The sequence below is a fragment of the Cupressus sempervirens genome, chromosome 4, assembly GCF_028749045.1.
Source record: "Cupressus sempervirens isolate cs-2001-9-10 chromosome 4, ASM2874904v1, whole genome shotgun sequence".
Taxonomy (NCBI): Eukaryota; Viridiplantae; Streptophyta; class Pinopsida; order Cupressales; family Cupressaceae; genus Cupressus; species Cupressus sempervirens.
Window position 1 is genome coordinate 675,242,245 of NC_143121.1, and position 23,505 is coordinate 675,265,749.

General features: G+C 34.8%; 1 protein-coding gene across 2 annotated transcripts in view; it reads left to right on the forward strand.

The window, feature by feature from the left end:
• LOC149563062 (trafficking protein particle complex subunit-like protein) overlaps positions 1-23,505 on the forward strand; it is a 67,716-nt gene that overhangs the window by 21,782 nt on the left and 22,429 nt on the right. For both annotated transcript variants that reach the window (XM_089826477.1, XM_089826478.1), the window contains exons 3-5: positions 4,072-4,186; positions 4,271-4,394; positions 8,350-8,430. In XM_089826477.1, coding sequence (XP_089682603.1) covers positions 4,072-4,186; positions 4,271-4,394; positions 8,350-8,430 — 320 coding nt within the window. The remainder of the gene's footprint in view (positions 1-4,071; positions 4,187-4,270; positions 4,395-8,349; positions 8,431-23,505) is intronic.

The window sequence follows — 23,505 nt, forward strand, 5'->3', positions numbered from 1 at the left end:
CCAACTCTATATTTTCAGTTTTTCTGGTTTTACTAAAAAGTGTGATGAGCCTAGGGTTTAGAGTTGAACCTAGTGCTCATATACCATATGTAACATGCTAAAATCTTGAAGTCTAATTAACTAATTAACTAAAGGAAAAAGCATCAATGTTAACCGAATGAAAAGAGATACAATTAAATCAGTTATTCTATTCTTTCACATGGAAGGGAAATATGAGATAATTGTAATTTACATTTCTAAATAACTAGAAACTAATAACCTCTTCAACTACTAGACTCACATGACATGTAGTTAATAACTACTATCGTTCCACTTGCATTTCATAAACTATTTTCTTGATTTTAGGAAATATTCAAAATACATGATAGCAACATATTCATCAAATGAAATGCAAAAAACATGAAAAGGTTACCAGAGAATAAGTGGATGATGATCTTGTGTTGTGCAAACCTTGGCATCTGGACAAGAGGAGAAGCATTGCCATGAACTTAACCTCCTAATTGCGGACCTTTAGCATCCCCACACAATCTCCATTGAGAAAGGCCCTCCCTACCCTAGTAGGCTTGGGACACCCTTGTCCAGCCACCGAGCATCTTGGTGTGTGTCGACTAGTCAGGTGATGAGGGTGTGGACACTTTCCAATCAACTTATCTCACAACTACTAGCATTTTGACCTCTGGTGATCATAGTGGCACTTATGCCATTAACTACTTTGGCCAAGAATTTTGGATGAGTAACTTAGATGCTCAATCATCCACCACTCGACTTGACAACAAGAATTTATACAAAGGATTTCCATGAGCTAACTTAGTTACTGTATTTGAGTGTTACTAATGATTATAATTTCCTTTTATTGCAGGATTATTCCCATTCTCTCCCTTCATCTAGACCATGCAGGTCCTCATGGATGATTACTGGGGAGGTTTATTATATGATATCCTGTTCAAAGAGTACTTATACATTTGCCATCTTTCATGCCAATTTTGGCCTATGGCATCATAAGTGAATTAAGCTTTCATTTTGATTACTACTTTATCACATAGAGCAACATCCCATCTCAGAGATATATTAAACATATATCTGTATGGGTCAGTACTCATGACAAAAACATGTGTTTTCGAATTCAAATACTATCAGAAGTAACGCCTTTCGACAATCAGATAATTCCCTTCTTGTAACAAGTTTATAGTATAAAAAGATACTTAAAAATAACACATCTCGATTTTGGACTTTCAATGGAAAACAAATATAGAGGTCGAGTCTAAGTAGCAAACGACAAGTTGAGATTGCATGACTTAAGCATGATAGACTGTATGTAAATGTAAAGCATGACTTGATTCAATCGGCACGATTTGGGAAGTATGAATGGAGCACTTACCTATGCTTCCAAGCTTTCAATTGCAACCAAAAAAGGATACTGGGTTAGTTCACAAGCCCGACATAATCTGAGACAGTCACTGATTATATTCACCCTCTTACTAGGGAGTGGGCAAAGAAATTCTGTGGTAGCAAAATGTATGCAAAAAAAAGTTGTCGTCCAAGAGGATGAGACCAATGTGTACATAATGCATCCATGGAGAGCAGTAAGATAAGCAATGGTCACCCGTGTGCATGCTCAGTTATGCAAAAGATTGAGGTGACAAAGAAAAATGTTTGCACAACCTTCCAATTTCATAATTTTAGGAAAGGAAAAGACTATAGCCTTATGTCATAAAGGCGACAAGAAATAAAGCTTGGCTGCTCAAGGCAATTAAATAAATAAGGAAAATCATAGCCAAGGTTCGAAATAAAAGAACAAGGGTGGCAACAACATCTTCCATCATGCCTCAGTATATTAATGTTGCCCCTTTATATTTAGGCTTGTTTGAGTAGCCTTAATCTGCATGTATATATATACGTAAACATACACACACATATGTATATGCCCAATTTTGAGATTTGTACACACACACACACATGTGTGTGTGCGTACATACGTACACATTTTATACCCACACAAGTATGAGTATAGACGTGATATTATTATACAAGGACATGATAGCATTTGCAAGATACACTGAGATTCATCTATATAATAAAGGTAATATTTCTTATTTAAGTTTTTATAATGTTTTTAATTTAACTGGTTAGCTCATGGTCATCCTTTGTACTTTCTTGCTTGTCTAGCCATTTCATCCTTGGTCCAGGTGGTTAGATTTCATACATGATGGTTGACAGTGGATTTGGGTGTCCCATTCCTAACTCCCATTTTGGCAATAGTTCCCCCTTTATCATGCTGCTGCAAAAATGGAAATGGTTCTGGGTAACAACATATTTCCAAAACTTGCAAAAGCATGGGTTCCAATGCTAGGTGTAGATTGGCTTAGGCTCAATGAACCATATTACAATAGGTCACTAAATAATAATAAATATCACATAATCATTTCCAATTTCTAAGATATTCATTTTTCAATTCCCGTCACATGTCACATGAAGCAATAACTAATAACCAAAATTCCATTTCACAAGAATCAAAATATCTCAACAACTTTATAGATAGATCAATTTCACATGAACAATTGTTTCAACAAATTTACCGAACATGAATTTCCAACGGCTAGAAAAATTAGTTCTAATGTAGCAAAATTTGGGATGTAACACTGGCACTCGCACTAGGATGAAAGGGAGGCCTACTAGAACCCTCTCCAACACAACTTGCGGATGTGGATGCGTATGTAGATGCGAGAGGATGGGAGCTAATAGCACTCAACTCCTCAAGTTGCCTCTTCTTATTTAACTTCTCTTGTTCATGTCTCTAATTGCACATAACAAAAATGTTATGCTCCAGTTTTTTTAGTACACACAGTAATATCATGTCCAATGAATGCCAGGAATATGGTATTTGAATCTATAGCTGCCACCAGAATTCATATCTTTAGCAAAAAAATATTTTGTTTGATTTTTTTGTCTTCCAGAAAATTCCTTAGTATATTTTCAAGGCTCATCCTTTTGAGGCATAATAAAAAGTAAAAGCGCTGCAATAAGAAAATTCAAAAGTTTACGAAGTTTAAATAATGTTAAAAACTTAAACTAATAAAAATTTCAGCAAAGCCTACAATTATTTGAGAAAATTGTAAATATGTATTTGGAAATTTGTTCCAAAAACATTGTAGGGTTTGCAACTTTGCACTTCGCAATTTATTTAAAAACATTCAAGATTTACAAATTAAAACTAAAAAAATTTAATAAACAATGATAAATACATTAACATGCAAGAAAAAATCAACACAATCTATAAAGTTTAACACTTACCTCTTGCAAATGAGTTGAGGAATGTTGCTGTTGACACCTTAATGCTCTCAATACAAACTTATGGCCTGCCAAATTGATTTGTGATCTCCTTGATGCCCTTCTTTTTTGCTGGTTGTAAACTTATGGTTTCTCTTTTCTCTTCCTCTCTTACTTTTCCTCTCTTCTTGTCATACTAAGCAATTAGAAGGCTTTTTAGGATTACAAGGAAAGGAAATGTTAAAAAATTATAGAAAAAAGTTGTATTTTTTTGTTTTTAGGTGGCTGAATATCTCAGCTGCGTGGCTGATTTATGTCAGCGATTATTGGTGATTTCTGATGAATCGCCGAGTTGGGCTATTTTTGGCCATTACTCACCAAGTCACCATTACTTGCCTGGCTTTGCTTAGATCGCTGAATCTCCTGGATTGTGGTGATTCTGGTATCTCTGGGTTAAACAGATTATTGAAACCTTTCACATGTAGGTGACTCCATTTGTGGAACAATTTTTTTACTAATTGTTTGTTACCACGTGCAATTTTGTTTAATAAATTAGCAAGAGAAACTACATGCAAGAAGAGGAAAGATATCAATAACTTAAAATTGCTTTAAGACAATGTACTTGATTCCTTCTATCACTATGGCTATGGCTTAGAATAGGTGTCATCACTATGTTGAAATGATATAATTATTGGTAGCAAATAAAAACTTCATGGTCTGATTAATGCAGATGATGTGAAAGATATACTTGTTTGCCAAATTATTCTTTAGTCTATCTTAATATCAAATCATATTTTGATGCAGATGATGTGAATGAAGATCGTCTTGTAGCTCTTAGGAAGCGAGCAGAAGTTGATGCAAAAAGCTTTTCAATTTTTGTTAAGCATGATACATCTGAACTAAATCGATCTCTAGCTAGGTATTCAAATGTGTATTGCATATTTTGACATGGCTTAAAACCAATTTTGTTTCTTAATAGCGCCACATATTCTGTTCTTTGCAGGTTGGGTAATATTTTTGGAGAGTTGTCAAATGCATATTACAGAGAGGAAGGACGAAGGTTCAAACTTCGCATAGAGAAAAGAAACTTTAACTCAATTGAATTGAGCGTTCGTTACAATTTCAAGGCAGGATTTTGGCCCCCTTTCATTCTGTTGGGTACATATTTATTTGCCTGTTTTGTGATTTCTATGATGCAAATGCATTGTTCTGTCAAAAAGACACAGGCTGTTGGGGATGCTTCATAACAGAATGGAAAAAGGAATTGTATAAATGTCGGCAGATGACCAAATTAAGTAAATGAGCTGGAAAGTACATTCAGTGACGACAGAAAAGTACTAGGGTAAACTGTAAAACTACCCAAGGTTATCAAAAGTATCAAAATACTGGACAATGAAACATGTAGATATACCTAGAGTAAGTAGACCTGAAATGATTAAACTTCAATTGAAGGATCTAAATACAATTGCAGAATGTCATGTGCGGAAGGAGCTGCTATATATCACAGCTGAGCACCAAAGACAATAAAGAAGCTCTATTGCATGCTTGTAGTGAGGCTTAAGCTAGAAGAACCACCACCAGGAGATGGCTAATGTGGGATCTAATGATCAGGTCCAAGCAGTATTTGCTGGGCATTTGAAGAATGGAGTAGGGTACTCCCCTTAGAAGTTTCCTCAGCACCCAAGGCTAATGAACATATAGAGCTTACAGAAAAAAGCTAGTAAAAAACCAGGTATATGATGAATATGAGAGCTTGTCAGTCTTTTGGTAATCAGTTTAGATGAACATTGTCTCATTGGCTTGTCCTTATCTGTGCAGGAATTGGCTGTATCTAAAATCTTAGATCTAACTAATGCTTCCCATGTTTGTGATTGGGAAACATATCTCTTTGTAATGCCTCCACGAGATGAAAATGTAGCATGCTGGCTAAACCTTAGTTGGCATTCCTTTGTCATGCTAGTGGGTGTCTATCCAAATTTGATGGTGGGGCTAGCAGCTACTTCTCAAAATGGGGGCTGGCATGCATTGGCACTCTGATGGGATGAAAGTCACGCTAGTGGACGTCAGTCACTATCAGTTTAATTATTTGGTGTTGCAGTTGCCTTGCTTGGTGTCAGAGCTCAAGCCCTGTAGGGCATTGTAGACATGTAATTTTCCTACTGGACAAAAACCTATAGTATGTTGGCTAAATCTCAATGGAAGTTCCGTTGTTGCACTGGTTTGCATATCCAAACCAGATGGTGGGGCGAATAGCCAGTGTCCAAGAGGGGGCTGGCATGTGTTGACACTCTAGTGCAATGAAATTCCTACTCTTAAAACACTGGTGGGCACCATTCACCTATAGTTGGTGCTTTTGACATTGGGGTTGCATTACTCTTGCAATGTTTCATTTTAATTTTCCTTATTTTTCCTAAAATAAATAACCCTGAGTAACAATAATAATAGCATAGTAAATTGTAAATATTTATTATTATAACATTGATTATATAATTTGGATATTTTTTTTAATTGGTTAGAGGCCGAAGCCAAGATTAATTATTGTTCTGTGTTGTAATTAATTACTATTATTATTTATTAAGCTCGAGTAGACTTGAACCCAAGACCTCCCATATAAGAGGCTCACAATTTACCGTTGTGTTGTAGGCCTTTGCCTATATAATTTGGATTTTAAAAGTTATAACTTATTTCTAAAGATATAAAACTTATCCTTTAGCCTCTGCTGTAATTCTTCTTTCAAACTTGCAGCTGTCTTCCATTGTATAAAGTCTCTGAAATATTTTTAATTTCTGCCCAAGTTAGGGTTTTCGTCCACTAACTTGACAAGATAAATTTATGATTTCGGTCCTTCAATTTCAGTCCTAGAGGAGTTTTAACCTCGGCCTATTAGAATATTGATTCATACTTCACAAGGAGTGATAAATAAATATAAAGTACGTTCTTCTACTGATGCTCACTTGTCCTTGTTTGGTGTTTCTTATATATCTTTTTCTGTCAATGGTTGTGGTTCTTTACATGCCCCTTGACTTTTGATTAAATTAAACTTTTTTTTTTTGGATAGGTAATCGGCTGCAGCCTAGATTATTTATCATTCATTTTTATTATTATTGTTAGATTAATTATTATTATGTGTTAATCTCGAGTAGATTTGAACCCAAGACCTCCCCAATGAGAGGTTCACAATTTACCGATGCGTTGTAGGCTCTTGCCTGATTAAATTAAACTTTTTTTAGTAGTTATAATATATTTTTTGATATGTTAATTTATTATTAATCTAAGAATCTGAACTCAATAAGGACACTAGAGCCTTCATATGTGAAACAATAATTGCAGGGATGACCTCATAGTGAATATGACACCTGAAAATAAAGTACTTACTAATCTCCACTTCCTCAGGGGAACAGAGATGATGAAAGTTGTAAACCCGCAGAATATTATTGTCCATCTCAACTCATACCTGGTGGCAGAATACCCTCAGCTTAAAAACATGGGTACTTAAGTCATGTGATCAATGATTTGCAGCCTCTTACTGCACAATCTTACAGCCAAAGATTCAGAGAATCCATTTGCAATGTTCTTGTTCAGTATTAAGATATTTCATGTGTTTTAGTCCAGTTTGCAATTTAATTAAAAACTCATATAATCAGTATTTCCCAAATGCTTATGCCAGTTAGTCCTGCCTCACTAATACTTATTTTGGCATTTCCCAAAACATGGATTATTTGTACGATGAAAGTTGTAAACCCGCAGAATATTATTGTCCATCTCAACTCATACCTGGTGGCAGAATACCCTCAGCTTAAAAATATGGGTACTTAAGTCACGCGATCAATGATTTGCAGCCTCTTACTGCACAATCTTACAGCCAAAGATTCAGAGAATCCATTTGCAATGTTCTTGTTCAGTATTAAGATATTTCATGTGTTTTAATCCAGTTTGCAATTTAATTAAAAACTCATATAATCAGTATTTCCCAAATGCTTATGCCAGTTAGTTCTGCCTCACTAATACTTATTTTGGCATTTCCCAAAACATGGATTATTTGTACATCATCTTCAATAAAATTTTAATCTATTAATGTTCTTTATGCAATATTTTGTCAATGAATTTACTCTGGCGATTACCACAGGGAATCTCATTCACAGTAATCTATATTTTTGTAATTAAAACTCAGGCAGTGGCAATTTGTGCTGGATGAACTTGTGGAAGCCTATCTAAAACAGAATACTATAAAGTATAATAATGTGTTTTTTCTCATCGTGCTGAACTAAAGGGAAGTGTTAAAAAGTAGATACCAGTCACGTGGTTTGTGTCCTTGAAATTCCCTTAGTACAAAGCATTGACAATTAATGAAAAAAATGTAATATAAACTTTGTTCATTGTGATGTTTGCCCATTGACAGCAATCAGATCAATGTTCCTAGCTATGTCACGTGAAGGAATAGAAATCCATCTTTAGATCAGCTTTGTAAATGGCTAGTTCAAACAGCTTTAAACATTGCATCTGTCATCAATTGCTGATTGAAATGCTAAATTATACTTAATTGGTAACACTGCTATTTACAATGTAAATTAGAACATTCAAATTAAGGTGGAACACATGGTTGGCAGATCAGTCAATTCATTGCTTAAAGGTGAATTGGGCCTTCTGTCTTGTTATAATTTTTATCAGATCTCAAACTTAACCTACAACATCACATCTTGAAAGTTGTTAAACTAGATCAAGGAAGGATGGTGAACATAACATGGTATTATTGTCATGTTCTATGAAGTTACATAGTTAGCAAGCAATGTCCTTGAACATGAGTCTGAATCTTTGAAGTGGACTCATGTGTAGACCATATGTCAACTTTGCTAATGTCTTGTCATTGAATCTATTGTTTTCCTTCCTAATATTGATTAATTATAAATTTCTAATTGGTAACTTAAGTAATATGTCCTTGTAATCTCTATTGAAGGTTATTCTGGTTTTAACACCTTTAAAAGTATCTTTTGCCTTGCTCTCTATGACATCAGTGAAAGGTGAGTGGATTTTTTTACCAAACTGATCCATTTTTAACTGATGGGTTCTGTTCTCTGACTATAGGTTGCTGTGTATGCGGAGTTCCGAAGAGATTGGGTAGAGGCTTTGAAGTTTTATGAAAGTGCATATAGTGTTCTTCAAGAGGTGAGCCTACCTACTTATCAATATGGAGGGTGCAAAAGTCTTTGTTATTTGTTGTCAAAAAAAGAGTATCACTGCTCCGGCATAGCATGTTCGGCTACCTAAAAAATTAGTCAGTAAAGTGTAGCTCATTATGGAAGATCCTTTTCTGTGATGTCCCAGAAAATTGATGCCCAGATTACCTTGGTCACTAAATTGCGTGTAGCACTTTGAGGTTACTTTGACATAAATTTCTGACACTACATTTTTACAGTATTGACTTTGTACTTCAACATTCTTAGATTACGCATGAGCTTCAGAAATTCTAATTGCTGCAGTTTTCTTTCAACTGGTGTCCATCTAAGGAAGCCAATAAATGGAGTATCAAAACATTGCTTATAATTGATAGGTAGCATCTTGCTCAAAATATTCTAAGTTGACTGTTCTGCTTTGGGGTCAGGGTTTGCGGGCTAGGTCAATATTTTTTGGGGGGTTGGGTTTGTTTTGGGCTCTTATATACAAAAACATATAAATAAAAAATACATATGTGCAGTAGCATATAAGTTCATAATACACCACTATACTAATAGTCAAATAACATAACAAAATACACTGATATCTTGGGTATTGTGCTTTGTGAAATAATTTTTGGCATGTGTAGTTGGGGTGATTGTTTGCTTGATTACTTGACATATAGTCATATACAATACAGTGCTCCTTTAGAGCCTTGTCAATAAGCATGCAAATGTTGCATTGCACATCCTTTCATCTTATGGTTTTGAGTATTCATAATTGCTCATCTGTATGTAGCATAGTAGATTTGACTCGGACTTGGCAAGGTTGACTCAACTTATGACTCGGCTATGACTTGACAAAATAAAAAAAACTTGACATTTAGAGATTTTAAGAATTTTAGAACTTGGTTCATTCACTTGTTATTGAATAAAGCTTAAAGACACTTTAACATGATCCAATAGAAGCTAATTTGATCACATACATAAACATACATTCATCACATAAGTACAAATGTAAATTGTAGCCAAAGAAAATAGAAAAAATAGATATGTAGAATTATAAATATTGTCAAATGTATATAAAATCCACGAAATCCACAATATCAAATGTTCCCAAACATATGTATAAACCTAGTTCAAAATCTGTTCTCTGCGACTTATCGGCGAGGCAAAAAAAAGATTTCTCGGCAAATATGGTAGAGAAATCAGTAACTTCTTGGGAAAATATCAGGAATTTAAAAAATGACTTAAATTTAGTTATTTATTTATTTTTTAACAAATTTCAATAAGTAGATGCATCTAATAAGTCAGTAAATGAGTAAACAAACCAGACAAGCCTATCTAGATATATAAATGCAATAAATAACAAAATCACATCCTTATGTGGAATGTTGATGTTGTTGGAGACTCTTCTAGAGATACAAATGCAATAAGTAACAAAATCACATCCTCATGTGGGACGCTGATGTAGTTAGAGACTCTGAACTTTGAAGCAAATTGCAAATATCGAATTGTCTTTGTAAAGTGATAAGCAAATATAAATGTCACGTACAATATGACACTAGTCTACATCTTCCTCTTCCCCTCCCAGTAGTTCTAGTAAAACCTATGGGAGAGAGAGGGGGTCTAGCGGCTCTAGCCCTAGCAGTCGTCTGTTCTGGTGCTGGTGCTGGGCCTGGCAATGATTCCTCATCCTTTGAATCCTCATTGTTACTGTACTCACTGCTAGTGTCCTCACTCCCACTGCCCTCGTCTTGAATGTTGTCCAGTCACGGTGCAAAACACTGCTCCTCCATAGCCCGCCTCTCCAAATCATATGCTACATCCCAAATTTTGACCTAATTTAAAATGTAGCCGTTGAGGTTCATATGAAGTTAGTTGGTAGTTTAATTTGTTATAATCTTGCAAAATAGTAAGATGGATAGTCGTTATAATTTCATGTGAAGATAACAAGCTAGTTGATCATTTATCACGAATTCATGGAATTGAGAGATGGTTAACTGTTATGATTATTTATGATTAAATAATTTATTATGATAATATAATTTAATTACGGAGATTTCCTTACAGGAAGCATGTCAAAGGGGTGGAAGCATTGTCAAAAAAGAATTAGGCAGGAGCATCACCATCACTGGGTAGATGGTTTGAAGACCTAGCGACTTGATACAAGATACATCTGTGGGACCTGCATGAGCTATTTAAATAAATAATTTGAGAAACATAAAATAATTGAATTAAAACATAATACGTACCTCAAGGATTTTAATTTATCTTTCATCAAATTAGTACAATAAATATTTATATACATGCATATAAATATAAAAATGAAATGGCACCATTACATTATAATAACTTAATATAATGATGTCACCCCATTGATATACTTACACAAACGTATGCAAGTATATATTATAATAATAATATTCAAGATATAATAACATTCGAATTATAATAATAGTCAAATTATAATCTTCGAACTCTATTCCTTCCATTTTAATATTCTTGCTTTTAACTGATTAACACTTGGCATGATAAATTGATTTAACACTTGGGAATTTGAATGGCTTATAATCTTTCCAACTTTATTTTCCAACCTTGTATTTTCTTTTCCTCTTCTTTGTTTAAATCGAATTAATGTTTTGAATTCGAATGGTCATCTTGGAAACTAAAAGAAGCTGAGGAGTTTTGGCTAGTGCTTAAGAGAGCCATTAATCAACCAAGGAGCACCATTCTCTCCTTGTCTAATACATTTCCCTTTTTCTACCATGGATAATCATTCTGAGCCGTGATTATACATTTCCAATCAAGCCATTTAAAATCCGTTTGCTTAGTTAGTATTACACTGATTTTTCCTTACTCTGCCATCATTGCAATACATAAACCAAGAGTCCAAGCTAGTAGGTGAAACGAATTTCCATACATGAGTTCCGGCCAAGGACGGGAGGAGCCACAGCCCGACAAACTTCTGGCCCAATCTCAGGTCATGATTTTATGCATTGTGTTTCATATAATTTCTTTTCTTCCATGAATATAAGACCGGCTACAACCAGCTTTTTACAATGCTCGAAATATGAATAGTAAAACGTATGTATTCAAATTTCCTTCCTTCTGGAGTATAAGTTCGACTGTAATTGGACATAAATTGCTAGGACTGTGAATGATACATTACATGCATTTGAATATCATAAGTCTTCCTTCTTTAAGTAGCATTCTGAATGCAACCAAACATACTTGGTTTTAATACAAATACCTTGCTGATGGTCTCTTGCATTTTTATAGTCATTGAGATCTTTTTTAAAACATCATTATGAAATTGAATTGTGGTTGTAATGAGTAATTGAATCAATATCAATAAACATACTGTTATAATTTCCAAAACAAAGATCAAAATACTCATAGAATCTAAACACCGAGGAATTCATCGACAAAGAAGCCATGACATGGTGAAGAGGTGTAAATAAAATAGAATGATCATAACCCTTCAAGCACCTAGGATTCACCGGAAAAGAAGCCATGAAATGGTGAAGAAATGGAATGATTCTGCAAGAACACAGAAGAGAAATCAGATATGATTAAATTAATTAATGAAACAATAAATTCTACAATCTTTAAGAATATCCTTTTCAAATCACAAATTTGTGATAAGCTAGAACATGTATGTTATTCATGAATTTGTTGGAATTAATAGACAGAGCCGATTGCTTTGAGATCCGAACACCTAGAATTCACCGGCTGCATAGCCATGGAAAAGGGTGAAAAGGTGAGATGAGTCTGTAATGACTTAGGAAATGAAAGTCAGATATGATACATTTAATCTAGAATAATATCATTTAATAGTTCATGCATGGTCATGTTATTGTAATCTTTTGCTGTCAAGTCGAGTGGTGTAGATACCAGGATTGCTCGGTAGATGACAGATGTTCCAAGTCCAATTTCGGGTAGAAAGGGCCTTTCTCGTTTGAGATTGTGTGGGGAATAAGTTAAGGTCCGAGGTTGGGTGTTTAAGCCCCTGACAATGTTTCACCTCCTTACAAGTTGTTGAACGAACAACAGATAAAGATAAGCTATACATTCAATTGTTGTTGGAAAATAGGTATTATCACTTTTATGACGTATATGCAAGAAGGTAAGATTGATTGAATTATATTATCATTGCAGTTATTTTTTACACCTAGATGCGAGAGATAGATTTATGGATTGTTTTCATTTATATGAATATTAAATATGAGCATATTTTCTAATCTTGAGTTATTGCCACAGTTAAGCAATGGAAAGGAAAGAAATGATAGTGGTATTTGAAGCCCTAATTGAATGTAGTGGTATCTGAAGCCCTAATTGATTCAGTGGTATCTGATGCCCTTAATAATCTAGTGGTAACTGAAGCTCTAATTGATACAGTGGTATTTGATGCCCTAAATGATCCAATGGTAATCAATGCCCTAATTAATACCATGGTATGTGATGCCCAAATTTTATATAGTGGTATTTAATAAGTAATTGTCATTTGATTTTGATATAGCGGTATTGAATGGTAGTCGTTATATGATTTTGTTATAGTGATATTTGTGGACTAATCTGGGTGATTGTAGAAGGCTTCTTACAATTATTTATCGGTTCAAATTTCATGGTATGTGGATTTTAATTTCTATGGTAAATTCATTGATGGTGTTTTAAGTTCTTAGTTAAGAAATTTTGCTTAACTGTTTTTTAACGGTAAATCTCATTCACATGAACATGACCAATATAACTGTCTTCCTATGAAATGAAGTAATAACTGTATTTTCTCGAATATTTTAGTTGTTAATTTAGACCCGAGAAAACAGGATGTTACATCATATATGTCATCCTCTGTGAACAATGGAGGGTGCTCTTGTATTGTCCAATGGTCAATCACCAAAAGGATCTATGTCATCCAGATCAAGTGGCTCAACTGGTGGTGACTCTACCTTTCTTACGCACAACTTAAGGTTATATTGCACAAAGATAAGGTCACTTGGGCGTTTCTCTGCCAACTTGTTCCTCTTCTTTGTGGGAATGGATTTGAATAAGCTCCAATTACTCTCACAACTGGATGAGCTACATGGCTGACATAAGATGTGAAGAGCAAGTTTTTGTAGATTTGGGACATTTCCACCCCAATTTGCCACCTAGCATCTGCAAGATAAATATTAAAGAGTTAGAAAGCAAGGTGAGGACTGTTACCATGGACGTTGATGGTATTCCTATAGGGGAGCATGCTATCATTGCTGGAGATATGATTGAGTCGTTATGTGTTGCATTCATGACAACTTTTGTCATTGATGTGAACATATACATTGTTTTGTGAAGATTACTAGAGTTGCAGAGGAAGAATTGTTTGGCGCGATCAACAGTCAACAGATTGGTTATGTGCAATTGGGAATATATTCAGTAACATATACAGATGCTAAATTCATGTGTACAGAAGGAAATATAAAGATATGACAAAGTTATTCGATGTTTTTTGGAGGTAGCTTTCAGAGAGAGTTTCTCGAGACCAGGTACTAGTAAACTAATTGTATCTTTAAACAGAGATGGAATTTGGTTAAGTGAGCTTAGAGGAAGGTCAAAGAGACATTCAAGATGCTATTTTCTAGATAGCAAAATCCAATATGCAGTTTGAGCCGACTTATGAAGTTTGTTCAACACGTTGTTTCCTATGAGCAGACTATTGTTAAATTAATCACGAGAAGTGTAAATTGTAATGTAACATGTATTGTAATATCTTAATGATGTCCTATATTATTTATTGTAAATTGAGAAAGCCTCAAGGCTGACTGAATACTTGATTTAGGACGTGGTATAAAAGAAAGGTCATTTCCTTGTGTATTGGTATCCAGTGCAAACGTTTTTGTGATTAGTGAACCTTGGATGCGAATTATGTATGAGTAGAGTAGAGCGTAGATTGAGATTGAGGATGTACTGTGAGCTTCAAAGGAACTATATTGGCAAAGAAGTTGTTTACTCAGTTCAAAACTTGGATAGATTATCTGAGGCTATTTGAACAGTGGGTTAAGTTGTCCTCCTTTCAACTCCTAACAGGGTTGGAATCTCCTAATAGGGATTCAAAGTCTCCTAACGGGGACTCATATGTATTGAATGTATTGCATTGGTTCCTAATAGAGTCCATCCTTTCACAAGGAACTTTTATATTAGTACATCATCTTGTGGGCATCATTTCCACTGGGGTTTTCCTTTTGATCAAGGGTTTCCCTAGTCAACATATCTGGTTTTATTGTGTACGGTTATCTTTCTATAGTTATTGCATCTACTGTTTACATGTTTCAGATTTGATAAAGATATTAAGAGTTGTTTTAATATATATAACGGATTCACCCCCCTCTCAGTTATCTTGGTGGACTTTACTTTCTAACAAGGTCAAGTTTTTATAGCTTAGTATTTATTTACTTATCATGCATGTGAAAGATTCCAAATTCCAAATATTGTACCTGGGGTTTGAGGAGAATAGCTTGCCCTTTGCGTTTTGATACACCTCCATCTTGATCACAATGAGGTCTATCACCGCAATGTTAGGTACCATCCTCTGCATTGATTCATTGAAATCCTCCATGACCTCTCCATTGCGATCCCTGTATGATGGAGAGAAGCGGTAACAAGGGTTGAGGAACTACTGCATGAATGGGTTGGTGGAGCTGATTGCTCCACCTCCGATCAATAATATCCCACATGGGCTGAAATTTTAGGTTGTCCCTGTTACAAGATTCAAGAATTGGCAGATTAACGGATTTTCGGATGATTGATTAATTAACAGAGGAACAAATGTGTTTCTTATAAAGAATTACAAGGACGTTTCTAAAAGAAACAATGTAGACTGAAGACAAAATTAGAAACAAAACTGAAGACAGGATAGGAAACATTCCTATCTGGACTGAAGACAAAAGAGACAGGATAGGAAACATTCCTATCTAGACTGAAAGACAGACTACAAAAAATTAGTTGACCATTATAGAAAGTATTTAACTAAGGAGATAATATCTTAATAAATATATTAAAGATATTATCTTAATACCCTCCCTTAATGGTCAACATACGGATGTCAGAACATTCTAGGATAATTGAGACCCTCCCTGGATCTACAAAATGCTGAAACCAAGAAGTTTTGCCAGAAGAGTGCTATGACTCAAAACAGATTGCAATTACAAAACTTCGTTTTTGTGGAAAAAAGGGTAAAACCCAGAATCTCACGCAACCTTGCATATATCAGACAACATGAAATGATTTTTAAGGAGAAAATCAACAATTAGAAACAAATTCAGAAGGCGAAAAATGTAGCTTCGCCTTGATCAGGAAGCTTGACAACTTGTGCTATTCTGCTTGGTCAGAGGTCAGACGAGTCTTTGTGCCTAGAACAAGCTCATCCAAATGACGATACTCAAAGATGGTTAACACGCGTTGCTTCTAGTGGTTATAATTGCAGCCATTGAATCGTAGACTGCCCTCCAACATCAAATTAGTCAAAGATGCCATTTCGAAGAATTTAGGTACAAACTTCAAGATTGAAATTCCATAAGCACGGATTTCAAGGCAAATTCTTAGCTGACCTAGAAAAATCGACAGGTACCCAGAGGAACTGATACAAAACCCAGAAAGAATTTGAAGTCAGATTTCAAATCCATAGGCTCGAAAGTCGAGGCACGAAAAACAAGGCACCCAGAAAAATCTAATGAAGACCCATTTGAATTCTTGAAAAACCGACCATAAATATGAAACCAAAAAAATTCCAAACCTCGAAAATTAGGGTTTCAAGCAGAATAACAGTCGGCAACCAATGAAGGTTTTGAGGGCCAAAAAAAGGGCGAATACAGGCAGATACAGGCGGATTTGAGACAGGCAGATATAGGTGGATTTGTACTAAATGACCACCCAAACCAAGATATATAAAAAAAATGACAGATTGAACACATTTTCGGCAAATGATGTGCCCTGGATCAAATCCCTACATTTTTATTCATACCCGTGTGCTAGACCTGCGTGTTTTTATCATAACCTATTATTCTAACAAGCTACGATTTCTGCAAAAGAAAAAGTCGTGATTTCTGCAGAAGAAAACTTGCGATTTCCAAAGAAAAAAATGCTACGGGTTGTAGAGAAGAATCGCGGATTGCAAGTAAAAAAAACTTTGATTTGAAAGTGAAAAAAAAAAATGTCCAAAACAAATCTCCACGATTTCCAAGGAAGAAACCTAGCCAAGTTTCGAAAAATTTGAGCAAATAATTTCGAATGAAATTATAAATTTTTCAAAAAACTCAAGTATTGGCTCTGATACCATGTTACAAGGTTCAAGAATTGGCAGATTTTCGGATTTCCGGATGATTGATTAATTAACAGAGGAACAAATGTGTTCCTTATAAAGAATTACAAGGACATTGTTTCTAAAAGAAACAACGTAGATTGAAGACAAAATTAGAAACAAAACTGAAGACAGGATAGGAAACATACCTATCTGGACTGAAGGCAAAAGAGACAAGATAGGAAACATTCCTTTCTAGACTGAAAGACGAACTACAGGCAAGTAGTTGACCATTATAGAAAGTATTTAACTAAGGAGATAATATCTTAATAAAGATAATAAAGATATTATCTTAATAGTCCCCCCATATTTATTAATTACAACCTCTTTGGCCCTATCCATGGCTTTATAAAGGGACCCCATTGGGGTTTGTTCCCCATCTACCTAGCGCAAAAACTCTAACCAAGGGCTTCACCACCTACAATTGAAACATGCAAAATGATTATTAATCAGAGAGTAAGTTTATAAATTAATAATGAAAGACTTGATTAATAAGTGTAAAAAATTAAATATTCAACTTGAAGTTTCTAAGTTACCTCCACAATTTCTGTAGCTAGATCAAAAAAGTGCTTGTCAAAGACAATTGTGCAATACTCTGTCCATCGGGCTTCTTTGAACAACTTGACTCTAGCCATGGTGGACTCACTAACATCTGCCTCAAAAGATTCATATGAAGACCACTTTGCAATGTAAAATAAATTGTTGCAAATCTTGTGACCGCAAGTCTAATCAAACCCTTCTCATGGGTGAAATCTCTAATTGAGTGAATGACCCAAGGATGATTGCAGATTTATTTTGTTATCTTCCTTGCATCCTCTACAATTGGTTTTGCCCAATCCAATTTCCCTAGATCCTCCAAAAGAATGTCAATAGCATGCGCTGTACAAGGAGACCAAAAGAGTGTGCTATGCTTTTCTTATAAGATCCTAGCCGCTGCCACATATGCTGCTGCATTGTTGGTTATGATTTGCACCACATTTTCAGCCTCAACCTCCATGACAACATTCTCTAGCATTAGAGCCAAAGTCTCAACAATCTTTATCTTGTCCGAGGCATCCAAGGATTTAAGAAAGACTACTTGATCCTTGCAAGGAACCAAAAAGTTGATGATGGACTTCTTCCATTGGTCCATCCATCTGAAAGTATGGTGCAGCCATATTGTTTTCAAATATTTTCTCTTCAACCACATCTTTAGCCCTAGAAACAACATCTTTTAGCAATCTACAAGCACAAAGTAAAAAATGACATTTAGTACACAACTTTGATTAAGAAAATTTACATTCAACAAAAATAAGTAAATTGTAAAACTGTAAAAGTATTAAAGTTTGAAACAAGTAAACTAACCTCCCACTCAAGTAAGTTGGAGTAGATGGCTTGTAGCCCTTTCCCTCTTCCATACAACTAGTCACAAAATTCAGAAAATATGGACTTGCTGCAACATTGAAGGAGAGGTTGTTAAAAAACAAAAAATCGGCACATTTAATGTCAACTTGTCAATGTACATCACTGTTTGATCCGGTACCCTCCAGTTGATGGTTGTGCTCCAGGTGAGTTTCTATGCACAAAATAACCATCAATAGAAGATTTGTGTGCTCTACTAGAACAAGCGGATGTGGAAGTTGACCTCGAGGGCCTGGCACTAGTAGGTATGCGGATCTGTAAGCCAGAAAGAGAGCCCACTATCCCCTCAACTGTTGCTTCTACATCAAGGGTGACTGGGATACCTGGTCACAACCCACATCATTTCATTATGAATCATGATCATTGTTTTAGCACAATCAAACTAATAATGGTAATTAGTATAATAAATGATTCTTAAAAATGAAACATACCTTGCAATTTGGAAATGGATGCCGTCATGGCCAATTTTGCCCTTTCCCTTTTCAACTTCTCTTCTAGGGCATCGAGCAAAGTGATCATCTCTTTTTTTTCCCTTTGGAGTCTTATAACAAACCCTTGTGTCACGCTTTTGTTTAACTGCAAGGTGGTACATGAAATGAGATATGCCTCTATGAATATGTTTTTCGCATTTTACGCATATCACAGTATTATACTCTGTTCCTTCAAAGCCATATTTCCATGTAAAGCCTCTATCCCCTTTAGTGTGCGTGCCAATGAATCAAGATGGACATGCATCTATGGGGCCACTGCCAGATGCTACAGTTGGCTCAGTTGTAGAGGAATTTATATGTGCCATTTAATGTAAAATCAACCTACACATACAAAATAAGCCACAAATTTAGAAATTTAATAAACATATTTAGGATCAAGCTATATTAGATTAAAACTTGAAATAAGTTCAAAGTTTAAACACAATCTGAAACTTAAAAGAATAAAACAAAAAATATATTAGGTTATAAAATTTTTGAGAAAACTATGATTTGTATAGATAATTGCAAAAACATTGTGTTAGATCTTAGTCATTACACTCTAAAACGTATTAGAGAACAATGCAAATGGTATTTTAGAGCCTTAATAAAGTTAGATACAAGTTATGCAAGTAAGGCAAGACGAAATGGTTTTCAACTTACTTGTGAATTGAGATTTGCTTGAAAAGAGCTTCAAATCTGCTTTGATTCCTCTCCTAATCCACTTGCAATCACTCTAGATTGCTGCCAAACACTTGTTTTCTCCTCCTACACCCTTCTCCACTTGTGACGCTCAATACTGGAAAATAAATATGTTTTGTTGGGCGTCCTAGTTTAACTGGTAAAGCCTGTGAGAACTTGAAATCTTCTCGTCGAGAAGTGTTGAGAAGTCGCCGAGAAGTGACAATTATCTCGTCGAAAAGTTTTGATCTCATCTCGGAATTCTACCCGAAAAACATAAGATTTTGCACTAGCCTCCAAATCTCATGAGAAAACAAGATATCGATGCTATTTCTGTGCTATTTTGAACTATGGTGTAAACAAAAACAAGTTTATGGCTCAGACTCTAGCTCACTTTCATCCTTTGTCAACCTCCTACAAAGGCGTCTGAGATAGGTCCTAGATGATTGAAAAGTCATAGTCTTCGTTTGTGAGGTGCTACTTTGATCAACATCAGCTATGTAGGTACTTGATCATGATCTATCGTCCTTTGCCATAGCTACAACCTTAGCCTCACTATCTGCCTGGTCAGCCCACTCGTATTCCTTAGTGAAGACAATATCAATAGACTCAATAAGCCACTTGGACATTGAATTGATTTCCACTAGATTGATTGGAGAGGAGTTAGTGTCCAAAGTTTGTCTTGTCCTATGACGGAGGTTGTAATAAAAAAAGATAATATCATTCAACCTCTTCATAAACAATCTGTTATGCCTCTTTGAGTGCATGTGCTTGAACATGGATCAATTGTATTCACTTCCAGAAGTGTTGCATGGCTGACTCAAAAAATGGATGACAATTTTTTGAAGATTTGAGGTTGTAGGCCCAAACATTTGGCACCATCTATCTGAAATAAGGGAAAGAAAAAAAATCAGTCTAATTTCCAACTTTAAGGATAGATTATAGAATCAAAATGCATAAGCCATAAACTTAAGAATTTTAGATTTAACATATATTTCTACCTGACTACAATGTTGTCTTAGCATCTTTGCACATCTTGCTTGTGAAAATCACCCCTAGTTCATTATTATATGCAACTATCTCTTGTATTGTAGGTGTGCCATCAATAGACATATTTTGTAGCACTATATATGTCTTTAAGAACCTCCTCATCCACCTTAAAATTGTTGAGGAAAGGAAATGCCAGATTGATGAATTAATTTCCTGTATGGATGGGCCTGTGAAGCTGGTTTTGTCATCTCTTATCAATTATATCTTAAATGGGGCCAGACTGTAACATCCACTTTTTCCTTGGTGTTAACTAACAACTAATATATCAAAGAAATACAGTTATTACTTCATTTTCATAGGAAGACAGTTATATCAATTATGTTCATGTGAATGAGATTAACGGTTACAATCAGTTAAACAAAATTTCATAACTAAGAATTGAAAACACTATCAATGAATTTTCTATGAAAATTATACTCTACATACCATGGAATTCAAAGCCGAATCAATCTAAGGATGCTTCTGCAAACACCCAGGTTAGTCCACAAATACCACTTAGGATCAAATGACGATTACCATTAAATACCACTATATCAATTAGGGCATCACATACCAATGGATCATTTAGGGCATCAGATACCACTGTATCATTTGGGGTGTCAGATACTTTTGTTTCATGTCTTTTCTTCCTATTGCTAACTGTGGCAATAACATAAGATTAGAAGATATGCTCATAATCATTATTCTTATAAATTAAAGACTGAAATAACAATCCAATAGATATATTCCATAATTCAGTTGGAAGGTCAACCAATCTAAATGGTTACCAATTACATTGACGAGAAAGGTTGCTTTCATCAAGGAAATAACTGAATTCAACGATGTAAATTAATCCATCATATATTCTACTTGTATAAATATCATAAAGTAAAAATACTTGTTACCAATAAATGTTTGAATGCTCAACTTATCTTTATCTGATGCACGTCCTGACATCTTGTGGAGAGGGGAAACATTGTCAGGGGCTTAACCACCCAATTGTTGACCTTAAACTTATCTCCACACTTTCTTTAATTAGAAAAACCCTCCCTACTCGGAATAGGCATGGAACACCTTGTCAGCCATTGAGCATCCTAGTATCTAATCACACCACTCGACTTGACAAGAGGAGAAAACAATAAACATGATCATACATGAGCAATTAAGTGATATTATATTATATATATTGTATCATATCTAACTTTTATTTCTATGTCATTGCAGATTCCGTCTCACCTCTTCACCTTTTCCATGGCTATACAGCCGGTGAGTCCTAGGTGCTTGGATCTCAGAGCGATCGACTCTGTCCGTTGATTTTCAATTGATTCATGAATATTATATGTTTCCAACTTATCACAATTTGTGATTTGAAGAATGTGTTCTTTAAGACTTGCAGAAAATATCATTTGAATTCTAATTTCTAGTGGCATAAATAAATCATGATTTCATAACATGGTTACTTGGCTTTTATTTTCCATAAACAACTCTAACTTAGAGAGGGTCTAACCTATGATAGTAAGCAAGATAATTTGCATCATGATATAAACTGTAGCTTATTGCTATAAAAATCGGAATGCTGTAACAATTGGTAAATAAATCATATTGCAATGTTTGGATTTTTGATTAACCACATAACCTGGTATAATCTGAAAGAAGGAATGGAGTCTTGCTGGATGCTCAACAACTTGCTTCAGAAAAGATCTTCAATGATAAATTCCAGAATGAGTATCGCTCACGATTTTAGTAGGGCATCCGTATAACCAGGAATCGTGGAAGGGAAACAATGCAATGGTTATTAAAATGATAACTGCATGGATCTTGAGTGCTATGATAACGTGGTTAGGTAGTATGGAGAAGTTGGGTGATAAACAAGGAAGTTGGGTGTTAGAACAAAGAAGTCAGGTGCTAGAAAAATGAATATCTTTCGCCTCTCTCGACTTCATAATATAAAGAGATAAAAATGTCTCTTTGGCTTCCAAGAAGCTGTAACATAAAAGAAGTGGCTTGGCTCTTGGACGCCAAATAAATATGCCAATTGTACAATCGGTTTCACATAAAGAATTGAATAAATAAGAAAAATAATTTGAAAGGGTACAAATCAAAAGAGTAATATAAACATTTATTTACTTGCATGTAGATATATTTTATTAATATGGCACATATGAAATGTTTATCCAAGGTCGTACCTTTTAAATATGTATATCTAAATACATGTTTTATCTTGGAAGATTTATTTTCTCTTCTTGTACATGCATTTAAATGTACCTATTAAATAGATAAAATATTGTATAAAAATAATATTATGATGCCACCTTTAATTTATATCTATGTGTACGTACATAAATATGTATTGTAATGATGTGGTGGAAAAGTCAAATAAAAACCATTTGGGGTACGCATTACTTAAGTTAAAATGATCAATATTTTAAATGTTTATTTAATAGCTCATGCGTGTCTAATGTGTGTATCCTGTTATGCGGTCGCTAGGTCCTCAACCATGGTGATTCACGATTCATACCCATTTGCTCAGTGATGGTGATGCCCCTGTGCCTAATTCTTTTCTGACAATGCTTCCACCCCTTTGACGTGCTCCCTACAAGGAAATTTTCTGCAGTTAAATCATATCACCATAACAAGTTATTAATCATAAATAATCATAACGGCTAATCGCTTTTTCAATTCCATGAATTCATAATAAATAATCCTCTAGCATGTTATCTTCATATGAAATTATAACGACTAACCATCTTACCATTTCGTAGGATTATAACAAATTTAACTGTCAACTGACTTAATGTGAACCTCAACAACTATATGATCATTTTAAATTGGGTCGAAAATTGGGATGTAACACATACTTATCCTCAATTCTTGCATACATTTATCTAGTGGCCTCCTTAGCCCCATCCATGCCTTCATTTATGTAGCCCATAGAGTTTTTCTCTCACAACTTGTAGGACAACTACCAGGGATTCAGTGATCTGTAGATAATGCTAAAAAAATAGTTAAGTCACAAGTGTGTATTGAAATAAGAAAAATATATTTACTTGCATGATCTTTGCACAAGGAGTCCAAAATCCATCTCATAAAAAAAAAATACAATCTGCCACATCCATCCTTGTAGTGGTCATATCATAGATTGAGGCACTCCACTCCTCGGCAATACTCATGCATCTCA